At 40.2% G+C, this 12,862-nt stretch overlaps 1 protein-coding gene across 2 annotated transcripts in view; it reads left to right on the forward strand.

Moving 5' to 3' along the window:
• Nucleotides 1–226: 226 nt before the first annotated feature.
• NUP133 (nucleoporin 133) overlaps nucleotides 227–12,862 on the forward strand; it is a 54,992-nt gene continuing 42,356 nt past the window's right edge. For both annotated transcript variants that reach the window (XM_036829250.1, XM_036829251.1), the window contains exons 1-8: nucleotides 227–547; nucleotides 2,228–2,346; nucleotides 4,695–4,798; nucleotides 5,928–6,035; nucleotides 7,723–7,857; nucleotides 8,477–8,647; nucleotides 10,259–10,414; nucleotides 10,728–10,798. In XM_036829250.1, coding sequence (XP_036685145.1) covers nucleotides 366–547; nucleotides 2,228–2,346; nucleotides 4,695–4,798; nucleotides 5,928–6,035; nucleotides 7,723–7,857; nucleotides 8,477–8,647; nucleotides 10,259–10,414; nucleotides 10,728–10,798 — 1,046 coding nt within the window. In that variant the 5' untranslated portion in view covers nucleotides 227–365. The remainder of the gene's footprint in view (nucleotides 548–2,227; nucleotides 2,347–4,694; nucleotides 4,799–5,927; nucleotides 6,036–7,722; nucleotides 7,858–8,476; nucleotides 8,648–10,258; nucleotides 10,415–10,727; nucleotides 10,799–12,862) is intronic.

The raw sequence follows: 12,862 nt of genomic DNA on the forward strand, positions 1-12,862 counted from the left end.
GCACCTGCTTCTCCTGCTTCACTTCCCTGGAAACTCCGGATTCTCGCCGCTCCAGGACGCGGCCACGCGCACACTATCCCTCTCCGCTTCTAGGGGTAGCTGTCTTGACCACGCCCCGTGGCTCGAGGTTGCCCTGTACGTCATCACCGCGCCCCCTCCTTCCCTGTTTCTCCTGCCTTCCCGACCACGCCCCGCGCCTCGGCGCGGCTCTTTGACGTCATCACAGCGCGCCCCGCGGCCTGGCGCTGCGCTTTGACGTGTTTACCGCGCTCCCTCCCTCCCCTCAGGTGTTCAAGCTTCGTGCGCTGGCCGAGCTTCAGCCTCACGGCCGGAACGTGCGCTCTCTGTAGCTTCTCCCTTGCGTCATGTTCCCGGCCGTCTCCTCTCCGCGGACCCCGGGGCCCGGGGCCCGAAGGGGCCCGCTGGGCGGAGTCGGGCCGGGCTCCACGCCCCGGGCGACCAGCAGGAAGGGTCTGGCCCTGGGGTCTTTGGTCAGCTCCCCGGTGCTCTTCTCGCCGGCCGGCCGTCGTAGCTCGCAGAGCTCGCGGTGAGTGATCGTCCCGGGTTGGGTTTGGCGACTCACAGGCTCACGGGCCTCCAGAAGTCACCGGAACCGGGGACGGCGCGGGACGCCAGAGTACTGGGAGAATAGACCTCTGTCACCCTTGCATCCTTGTGTGTTGTTATTTCAGCCTCGCTTTGATTAATTCATCAATTGAGTCTTCGCATCATGCACTTTGCATGGAATTACCTTTGTGTAGAGGTGAAGAACACATTGAATTAGAATCAGTGGTTACCCGCCTCACTCTTAGTACCCCTGTGATCTGGTGTAGGTCACTCATGATCTCTTCGTCTGCGAAATGGCGATAATGATACCTGACCTGAGCCTGCGAGGAGTCAATATGAAATGCCACGATGCAGATGTAAAGTGATGGTGGGAGTGAGGACCTCAAACCCTGGAAAATCATTATATGTGCTTAACATACTAATTGTCCTTAATATCCGCTGGTGGATAATTAAAGGGATTTTAGCTACAGAAGTTAGCTTTGTAGCTAAATTAATAGGGAAAAGGCTTTCCATAAGCAATGAGATAAGACTAGTAGTTTTGTTACCAAATAAAAGCGTGGCACACCAGGTCACGTCACTTGTGAAACCGTGGTCTGCATCTCCCCTTTCATAATTAAACTAGAATTTTAGAAGGAGCTAACATGTGTCTTGAGTGGTTTCTTTTGAATTCGTCTATCAAAAATGAATTTTCCCCTCAAGAAGACGGTAATACTGGATCTTGAACTTATAGTTAAAATTTATCTATAGAAGTTTGCAATACTTTAAAGGAGAAATGATTTTTAAAGAATACCTTGTATCCTTTTGCGTTTTGTAAAGTGCTCTTCAAATGGTGATCTTGTGATTGTTTTCTACTCCTTTTGAGAAAAGTCAGTGAATAAAAGTCATACTTTGTTTTCTTTTTAAATTTCTTCTTACCTTTCGGTAATCATTGAAAGAAAAAACCTTTGTTATAATACTTTAGCAGAAACAATGCTCTCAATCACTCTGTGCATCTCCTTAATCCTGTGATAAGAGGTAGAATAACTTTTATACTAATAAATTTACACTGGTTTTCTGAATGTTAAGAGGAAGGGGAGAAGGAAATATAATTTCTACTGCTGTATCTGTTATCGAAGACCAGGTAGCGGCAGATACGACCCTATTTAACTTCTTGATTTTGATTGTATAAATCTGGTAGATTCTTATAATTCTGTGTCTGATGAGAGCTTAAAGATAATCTAACCCAATGTTTGTAAAACTTCTTTGACCACAGAGTATGATAAACTCTACTCTATATTCTATTTCGTTTTTTAAAAATGTTGATTGAGACCCTCAAAATGACCCATAATTTGAAAAACACTGATCTAGTCCAGCCTTCTTATTTCACAGCTAAGGAAGCAGAGTTATAAAGAATTTAAGTGAATAGGTCATGCATCTAATTACTAGAGCATGAAAGTCTGAAGCCAAGTTTTCCTAAATCCTGTCAGTCTTCTTTTTTTTAATGAAAAATAAATTTAATAACACAGTATATATGAGCCAGAGTTTTTTCACTGTTATACTTCATCTTTCTTCTTGTTTATCAGAGATTTTCTCTTTATTGTGAAAATATATACATAAAAATTATAATGAATAATGGAAAATTTTAAGTTATGAGTGAAATAATCTGGTCTCGTTTCTTTAGAGGAACACCTACACGAATATTCCCACACCACTCCATAACTGAGTCTGTGAACTATGATGTGAAAACATTTGGATCTTCTCTCCCTGTTAAAGTCATGGAAGCCTTAACATTGGCTGAAGGTGGGTGTCATTTTCCATTTGTCTCTGTTAGCAATTCAAAACGAAGCCTAGGTCTGGCATGGAGATTGAAATTTGTGCTTTCTCTGGTATACCTTCACTTCAATGGAGAGAAATAGGTGGCTTATATGGTTTTTCATTGTAATTGAGAAATATGGTAAATTTGGGAAGCAGAATGAGTTCATTTTAGCACAATCAAAATAAGTGTTTATGGTTGTACATACTGTATATGCAAAACTTAGTCCAATTTCAAAAGTTGATTGAGTATATGAAGTTTAGCTTTTTAAAGAAAATCCAAAAAACTACTGCCTCACATTACTGGGTTTAATAATGCAATAGAATCAAGTCTTACCTCCATTTCTGGATCCTATGTAGTACCCTGGAGGCTGTATGCACAAATTTATGTTATCAATTTGGTGCACCATTAGAAGGTTCTCTTGGCAGACAATTAGAGTGGAAGTGTAGACGGTGCAGTCAACACAAGCTGTAGAAAGACACCGTTAAGGGTGAGGAGTTGGGGTGACTAGAAGAGCAAAGTTCAGAGCATCCTGTGATTTCCTGGAACAGTGTTTTTGAAACTGCAGGTAGTGACTGCAATCAGTTTAGTGGTTCATGACCAGCATTTTTTAAAAAAATGAAGTAAAACAGATTGAAAAATATCAGAGTGCTTCTCATTTTGTTTTATTAAAATTGTGTATGAATGCATCATGATGTAAAATGTATTTCATACTGTGAATGACAGTCACAAAAGTTTAAAGTACTGCGTTCCACAAGAAGGAATATTTCTCATCAACTTAAACCAGCACATCTTGCCAGTAAGTCCATGAGAGCTTCAGGTACAATTATTTTCAGGCAACTAAACTTCCATGAACCTCTGTCATGCATTGTTCCTGTTTTAAGTATATATTTTCATTTCCCGTCTAAAAATTTCAGCTTAAATTGCATTTAAGCTTTTTGACACACTCCTGGTTCCTGCCACCAGATCATGTGAATAACAAATAGTACACAGCCTCAGAGGAGAGAGTCTCTAGAAATCAGGATGTGTAAATTGAAGAGTGTGTAAACTTGAGAGGAACTCGTCCTCACGTGGAAACTTCCAAGTGCTAGTCAGTTGGTGTGCTGTGTTAGCGTCCTCGAGGGTTCACCAGTGGAGGATTTGGAGCTGCTGTAGTGCTTTCAGGAAAAGAAAATATGGAGCAGATACTCCAGTTCAGCAAAAAAGCCCACCCTTAACCTAGGTATGATGTGATATTTTAGCTTGTACATTATTGATGCCTTTTATTTTGCCCCTCTACCCTGCCTTTAGACGGAGAGCAAAGCTCACATGAATTAAATTTCTAGGGCCGCTAATACATTTACTCAGGTTTACCACCAACACATACAACAGCGACAGAACAGTCCCCCTTCTCCACAGGCGTGCGTTCCAAGACCCCCAGGGGATGCACCGGACCCTGTGTGTACTGTGTTTTTTCCTGGACGTACATACCTGTGGTAAAGCGTAATTTTATAAATTAGGCACAGTAAGAGAATGTCCCAGTTGCCAGCGTCATGTCTCTGTGCTTCCAGCCATGTTTAAGTAAAATAGGGTTACTTCAACACAGGGACTGCGATGCCGCGACAGTGGATCTGATGACCTGCGCTACTACTGAGTGGCTAGTGGGCGGGTGGCAAAGGAATGCTTCACCTCCCCATCAGGACATCGGGGCAGTGGGAGATTTCATCACAGACTTCAGAAGTGTTATTTCTGGAATTTTCCATGTCATACTTTGGACCGCAGTTGACCACGGGTAACTGATACCACGGAAACCGAGGATAAGGAGTGACTACTGTATACTAATTTAGTTTTGTCACTTAATATGGAATGTAACCCTTTAGGTCACCATATAATGAAGTAATTTATCATACTTTCAAAGAGCTCTTATTTGAAAATCTTGTTCTTTTGAAGGAACATGATTTTTCCTTGAAATATTTTATATATTTAATGAGAAGGTTTATGATTTGTGTTGCTTTGTCAAAATTATGAATGTTACTAAATATAATATTATAAAAAGTAAGATATCTGTCTATAACAAAAATTAAGAAATATTAAACCTAGGCCCAAAATATACTTTTTGCCTTTAGATATATTTCTAAAAATAGTTGTCAAAGTTAAATGGAGCTCTTGTTTTGGATATTAATAACTCTTGAATTATTCAAGAGTATTTTTTGTTGTGAGTTAACCTCGTGTGTGTGTGGTGATTACTTTTTTAGGTGAAGATGGTGGCAATGAAGAAGATTTTGGTGTGAGGAAATTTTAAGTTTTTCTTATTCATACTTTAAGATTAATTACGTACCTCATTTTTTTTCTTCAGTTGACGATCAGCTGACTGTTCACATAGATGAAGGTGGATGGGCTTGTCTGGTCTGCAGAGAGAAACTCATTATTTGGAAGATTGCTCTGTCACCTATTACCAAGGTAATGGTTCTTTAGAGAGCTGGAAGGAGAGAGAGGAGAGGATCCCTAATTGGCTCCGAATTTTTACCCTAAATTTTCAGAGTTGTTGGAGGACCATAACTTGAATCTACTCAAGCATTATAGATTTGCATTTTCATAGCAATATGAAATACTGAGCATATCATTTCAAAAAAGTTTCTCCCCTTATCATGATTTTAAGCAAGATCCATCTTATTTACATTTAAAAATTAGAGACATGGAAATTTTTAATGAATGTCGTGCTAGTCACTCTGTCTAATGAAGTCTAAGACTAAAAGCCATCCACATAAGCTGATGAACTGAGTTTCTTAGAAGATAGGAATGTATTTCACTGAATCTACTGAATGATGCATAATAAAATAGGAAAAAATGATACCAATTTTTATAACGCTAATTTAACTTTCAATTGTCAACTTCTCACACGGGGGTTTTCATTTGTACGTACACTACCGTACCCTCAGCAGCGTCTTTTTCCTTCCGCTCCAGATCAGGCATACTCTCCTGTACCACTTGTGTTCACTGGGCCATTGTTCCACTGGGACTTGGGCTCCCACTTACCTAAACTCTTCACATCTACTGGCCTCTGTACTGCTGCTGCCTAGAAAACCGTGCTTGTAGTTTTAGGAGCATAGGTGAGGGAGAGGGCCTGGGGTGGGCATCCTGAGTTAGCAGAGGAACCTGATACTTGGCTGAGTCTAAGAAATGTTTTCTAGGTGACTTGGAATACTAACTCTGTGGTCATGCTGATTTTAAATGTCAACTAAACAAATCAAGATTAGACTGGGAAAATTCCATGGGAAGCCTACACACTTCTTTCAACCAATAGACTTTTTGGTCTGGGAAGAGATTGGAGTAGTTTATATTAAGGGTCTGGTCTAACTGTTAAGTTTTCTTGATTCTATATCTCTTAAAATATTTTGTTTTAAAATTACTGAAAATGATGATGAAAGCCTGATCAAAAAGATATGAGAAGAAAGAGTATTTGTAGAATGGTATTTCCAGCAATGAGTTAGAATCTAAAATATGCAGAGAAAGGAAATAGTGAAGCCAGATGCATATTCACAAAATTGGATTTGACATGAAAGGTTTTTTGTTTGGATTTGTTCTGTAGTTATCTGTTTGCAAAGAACTTCAGCTACCACCTACTGATTTCCACTGGAGTGCCAACTTGGTGGCTCTCTCTTACTCTGCTACCTCAGGTGAAGCACATTCTACTCAGGTAGGTGACTTAAATGCTTATTGAAGTACATTTTTTAAAATAAGGGAGTTCTAAAGTTGGAGGAATCATCCAGCCCAGTTCTGAAACGTAGCTATAAAGCTACAGGAATCAAGACAGAGAGGTAATGGCAAAGAGATGGACACACAGGGCAGTGGAACAGAATAGAGAGTAGAGATATAGACTCACTCAAGGGTGGCCTTTTGATCTTTGACAGAGGTGCAAAAGAAATTCAGTGGTTCAAGGATGGTCTTTTCAGTAACTGGTGTTGGAATCATTGGCTGTCTTTATGGAAAAAAAAAGCATTCCTCCTAAACCTCATTCTTTATGTAAGGATGAATCCAAAATGGATCATAGATCTAAATGTGAAATGTAAAACTAAAAACTTTTGGAAGAAAACAGGAAAAAAAATCATCATGACCTGGGATTAGGTGAAGAGTTCTTAGAAATTACCAAAAACATGATTCATAAAAATAGATAAATTAGACTTAATCAAAATTTAAAACTGGGCTCTGCCAAAGGCACTGAAAAGAAAATGAAGAGAGAACTACAGACTGGTAGGAAATATTATGAATCATATATCCAACCAAGGACTTGTATGTAGAACATAAAATGAACTCTCAAAGCTTAGTAAGAAAACAGGCAGCCCAATTTAAAAATAGGACTTGAACACTTTACCAAAGAGGATATAAGGATGTCAGATAAGCACATGAAGAGGTGTTTACATCATTAGCCATTAGGGAAATGCAAATAAAACAAGTGAGATACCACTACAGCCCTAGTACAGTGGCTGAAATGAAAAGCACTGACACTACCAAGTGCTAGCGAGGATGTGGAGCAACCGGAACCTCATACGTTGCTGGTGCGCCTGCTGGTGGTACAGCCACTTGATTTTCACTTCTTATAAAGTTAAAGTACCCTTGCCATATGACCCAACAATTTCCTTCCTGGCTATTTACTTTAGAGAAAGTAACGCTTATGTTCACACAAAAAACAGTACGCTAATGTCATAGCAGCTTTATTTGTGATAGCCAAAGGCAGAAACAATCCGAATGTCCTTTAACAAGTGAATGGATAAACAAACTGATTCATCCATAGGATGGAATACTACTCAGCAGTAGAAAGGTATGAGCTACTGATACATGCAACAACCTGGATGAATCTCAGAGACGTTATAATAAGTGAGATAAAGGTTATATTCAGTGTCAAATATAACCAGTGTCAAAGGTTATATTCTATATGATTTCATTGGTTTGGCATTCTCGGAAAGACAGAACTATAATGATGGAAACGGTGATTGCCAGGGGTTAGGATAGGGAAGGGTGTGACAGTAAAGGGAAAGCGTTAGGGAGTTTTGGGTGCAGATGGAACTGTCCTGTATCCTTATCGTGGTGGTAGTTACATGAGTCTACACGTGTTTTAAAATTCACAGAACTGTAAAAAGCAAAAGATTTTATGCGGTCTGAAGAGAAACCAGAGTATAAAAATTCATAGAACTGTAAAACAAAAGGGGGAAAATGTCAATTTTACTGTATGATAATTTTTTAAATTTGAAAAAAAGGAATTTTTATTTCTGATTTCTGTTAATCAATAGTGCACTGCCCTGGTTTCTTTATATCAGTGTCAGCAAACTCCCGATTTGGGCTCCTTCTTTTATTGTGGTTGCTGAGTGTTATGGTCTTGTTTTGAGGCTGTTGCTGTCATGGTTGCCACCAGAGAAGGATCCATCCGCTACTGGCCAAGCCTTGCAAGTGAAGACACCTACACAGAGACGTCCGTAGATCTGGGAGGTGATAAGACTTACAGTTTCCTAACAACAGTGCAGGTATATGATAGATATTCTTTTATATTTATTGGTAAGCTGTGCTTTGGCTTGGAAGTGGGATTTGAATGACTAAAAATTTGGGGTTTTGAGCAGATCATACAGGCAGGGCGTGAGGGGAATCAAAAAGAGGCAAGAAAAGAATGTCAGGATCTAGGATTTGAACACTTAGACGGAGGGAAGCCCTTCTCATAGGGCTCTGAAATAGCAGTAGTGCATGCTAACCGATGTTATTCATTTCTGTCAGAAAGATCTTCATAAGATGACTTAGAAACTCTTAGACAGTAGGAGGAATGGTTTGCTAATATATACTCTGCAGGTTTACTGAAGAAATAAAATCTAATACTTGATTTGTTGAACCTGCATGATGGTGAACCTATAACTTAAAAATCAGAATTAAAAAATACATGCAGTTAAAAAAATTGCAACAAAGTTATTCTGTGTAGAATCAATATTAAGTGAATGGATTCATAAGTAAGTGATTTTAATAAAATAGCACTGTTCTTTTTCTTTTAGATTTGTTTTAAGGTACAGATGATTTCCTTCTGTATCAAAGTGATTTATGTTAATTTTCTTTTCTTAGTCTTAAATGCTTAACTAATTTTGCTATGTTTGTTCACAGGGAGGAAGTTTTATTTTATCCTCATCGGGAGGCCAACTGATTCGCCTGATACCCGAAAGTGTAGGAAAAATTCATCAGCATATCCTGCCTCAAGGGCAAGGTGTGCTTTCAGGAATTGGTCGGAAGGTTTCTTCTCTTTTGGGAATTTTATCTCCTAGTAGTGATCTCATAGTAAGTTGATAAAATAACTTTGTTTTACAAGCTTCTTTCTTAGTGAAATCAATAAGTTGGCAGTTTCCTATGAAGTTGGTATTGCCTCTGTATGAACAGTGGTGTACATGAGATGAAAGCTTTGATCTTTCAGTGAAGCATTTTTATTATGATGGTCAAATGAGTTCATACCCTGTAACGTTAATATTCTTAAGTCACACAGATTATCTTATAAGTACATTCTTTGAACTAAAACTATGATATAAAATTATAAATGTGTTTAAGGATTAATTTTGCTTTCTAGACGTAACCAAAAGTGTGTTCTCCACCCCCATGACTCCAGCCATCTGTGTGGATGACTCAAATCTATGTCTGCTGGGCTTCTGCCTCAGTCTCTGGAATAGAAGGGAGGCTGATGGGAACTAACATGTGGGGGGCATCTGCTCTCTGCTAGGTGCTCCATGATTGTTACCTCCTGTAATTATTAGACGACCTGTAATGTAGAGAGCTTCATTTCCAATTTGTAGATGAGGAACTGGCCTCAGTGAGGCTAAATTGCCCAAGGTTACAGAACCACTCAGCAGCAGATTCATGCCCACGTCTGTTTGAATTGAGAGCACACCTTTTTTTTTTTTAAACTATGCTGTTCCCTCTGATTTCAGGTTGCTATTATTATCTGCTTCCTTAACTGGTCTTTGAACCTAAAACTTAACATGTCTGGAAACAAATTGCTCATATTCTCTTCTCTCCTGTTGACTTACAAAACTCGTTTCTCTTTTGACCTGTTTCTAATGGCACTGTCACTTTTTTCAGAGACCCAGGTATAAAACCCTGATGTGTGTGTGTGTGTCTCGCTCTCTCTCTCTCTCTCTCTCTCTCTCCCTCTCCCTCTCCTTACCAGGTTCTCTAGGTTTGGCTTCTTTCATGTCTCACTGCCATCTCCATCTCCCTGCTTCCATTGTAAGGCCCTAATATGCACTCTTGGTAAATTTCTCCTAATTCTTCGTGCCAGTCCGCTTTACTCACTGTTGGCCCCTCTGGTCCCATTAGTGGCTAGAGTCATGGTTACAGGAGAAGTGGAGACAATTAGGGTTTTCACTCAACAGTCCTGTATACCCAACTTAAAAAACACATCTATTCTTCAGAAGCAAGAAAGACGAGGTAACATACCCACGTGGAACTACACACAGCCCTACCAGATTCCTCCTCCTGTAACACAGCTCTTGTGCTCACAAGCCATTGAGACTATTGCCCTTGCTTATTAGGTTTACAAACGCACATTTAAGACTGTGCTGTGTGTGAACCTTATTTTTGCTTCTTTCCTAGTTATAATCTACATTCCAATTTAGCAGGACTAAATTGTCTAAATGTATCTTGTTCTCTGAAGATCCTGTGACTTTCCCACCTCCCAACTCTGCTCTTCCTGGGCCTTCTGCCTTTATATTTCTGCCTGTGGAAATCCTTCTTACTCAAGGTCTGTTTCAGGATCACTCCTTCCTTTGAATCCTAAATGAAGAATTCTAGGATTACTAATCAAATGGTTATAAAATGTACTAGTTTTGAATTTCAGAAAAATAGTTCATTAACATTAGAACTTAATAATCTATAAACTTTTTTCTCCTCTCCATATAGCTTTCAAGTGTCCTTTGGGATAGAGAGCGATCAAGCTTTTATAGCTTGACAAGTTCAAACATCAGTAAATGGGAATTAGATGATTCTTCAGAAAAACAAGCACATAGTTGGGATATAAATAGAGTCCTGAAGGAAAACATTATTGATGCTATCTGGGTAAGGAACGGTAACATTCTTCTCTGTAATTTTCATTTATGTGAGATTGCTAGTTCCTTTCGTTGTTGTATTCATTAGAACACATTTCAGTGTGATACACAAAGTTTTAGCCATCAGATAAGCTGAAATGGAGTAGTCAATCTTTAGAAGGATTGGAACTCACTGATTTACTTAACTTTTTAAATGCATACATTCATTCAATAACTGTTTGACTTACTGTGGATGAGGCACTTTAGTAGGTGCTGGGGATATAAAGGTGAAAAGAAATGATTCCTAAACTCAAGGAGCTTACATTATTGATATTTTCATGTAGGGATCTGAAAGTAACTATGAAGCTATTAAAGAAGGGGTCAACATTCGGTATTTGGATTTGAAGCAAAACTGGTAAGCAGTTAATTTGTCATGAAGAACATAGGAGTTGTTTGGAAAAACAAACTGATGTTTGTTATAAAATGATGAGCAGTCTTGCTATCTGTATTTCGAATGCCTCTAATGCTAATCTTATACCGTTATGTCTTACTAAATCGTTTTGTGTTGTCTAGAGATGCTAGTTCATTTGAGAAGTACAGGCAGTTGTCGGCCTTCCACTGTGTGCTCCATTAGCTGTCTGCCCTCAGTAGGGATCCTCTGTTCTGCTGTCACAGCCGGAGCCTCTCAGAGCTGCCTGCCCCGCTGCTGGGGGTGCTCCGTGCTGTCATTTTTCCCAACTCAGAGGAGATGCCGGGCGCTCTTCTCCAGCCCTTTTTCTGTTGCTGAAGGAGCTTTAGCCTGTGTTTGTGGCTGTATTGAATAAAGGAAGGATGGGGTGAGGTTTTGTCGTGGTGGTACAAGTTAGAACTCAGTCATGGTTTATACTCAGAGTGAATTTCCTCTTAGAAACGGTGCTCTAAATGGTGCTTAAGATCCCAGGTTAGGCTTCCCTGGTGGCGCAGTGGTTGAGAATCTGCCTGCTAATGCAGGGGACACGGGTTCGAGCCCTGGTCTGGGAAGATCCCACGTGCCGCGGAGCAACTAGGCTCGTGAGCCACAACTACTGAGCCTGCGCGTCTGGAGCCTGTGCTCCGCAACAAGAGAGGCTGCGATAGTGAGAGGGCCGCGATAGTGAGAGGCCCGTGCACCGCGATGAGGAGTGGCCCCCGCTTGCCACAACTAGAGAAAGCCCTCGCACAGAAACGAAGACCCAGCATGGCAATCAGTCAATCAATCAATCAATCAATCAATAAATTAAAAAAAAAAAAAGATCCCAGGTTAGTCTGATAAAGCTGCTTAATCCCATGTTATTGTTTAGCTTTAATACCAGAGACCATATGGAACTTAAAAACCATTTGTAATATGACTTCTGTGGCAGAGTTCATAATGAGTGCAAATACATGACTTGTAGTTTTTCAAAACACAACTTACCGGAAGTTAAGGACTATTTTTATGTGTTCTAGAGTAATTTAGTTTAGTAGAACAAATTCTACTTGTTTCTTGGCTTGAAGTTCTGCTGTTTAATTTTTCTCTCTTGGGCTATTGAGACTATCAGGATCCTTCTTTATAGTTTCTGAAAACCTCATATGTAAACTATCAAAGAAGTAAAAATAATAGTACATATTTAATTTCCCAAAACAGTTTCATTAAATACAGTGTATCTTGTTTTCATTTAGCATTACCAGACCTTCATAAATTTAGAACTGCTGCCAGGACACAGCCCACTGTGGGTGTAGGATGCGGGGATGCGGACGATTTTTCATGTATAGTTTTCAGAATGGAGACCTGGGTTGAGAACAGAGAAACATGCTTAGGACTGGCTGTGCCGAGGCAGACCCTGGGCGCCTCCGCTGGTGCTGTGATGCTAACACAACTCGATTCTCGTGGGCCTGTGAGATGCAGCTCTCATCCTCCTTCTGGGCCCCCTCCCCACCATAGCTCCAAATGACGCGGTCATCGCTCTTATGTATACTCTTGTTCCAGTGATCCGTGCAGACTGTTCCACGTCTGGGTGGGTCTTTTCTGTTTAAGAAGCACATGTGTCTCCCTGATGCTTATTGCTCCTCCTTGATCGACTGCTCATTTTGGCCAGAGCTGCAACCTCGGCTCCTATTTGCGGTGAACAGCCTTATGAGTTCTTTTACCAGATTATTACTGATGCAGAGCTCAGGTAGCTTCATTCTGGATTTTTTGAAATCATAAATGTATTGCCCTGTATATACTCGCATAAAAATTTGTCAATTAAAAAAAAAATTTTGTTTATTTATTTATTTATTTTGGCTGCACCGGGTCTTTGTTGCGGCATGTGGGATCTTCATTGAGGCATGCGGATCTTCTGTTGCGGCACATGTGCTTCTCTCTAGTTGTGGCATGCAGGTTTTCTCTTCTCTAGTTGTGGCGCACAGGCTCCAGAGTGTGTGGGCTCTGTAGTTTGTGGCATACAGGCTCTCTAGCTGAGGCGCGTGAGCTCAGTAGTTG

Source organism: Balaenoptera musculus, chromosome 16 (genome assembly GCF_009873245.2).
Source record: "Balaenoptera musculus isolate JJ_BM4_2016_0621 chromosome 16, mBalMus1.pri.v3, whole genome shotgun sequence".
Classification (NCBI taxonomy): Eukaryota; Metazoa; Chordata; class Mammalia; order Artiodactyla; family Balaenopteridae; genus Balaenoptera; species Balaenoptera musculus.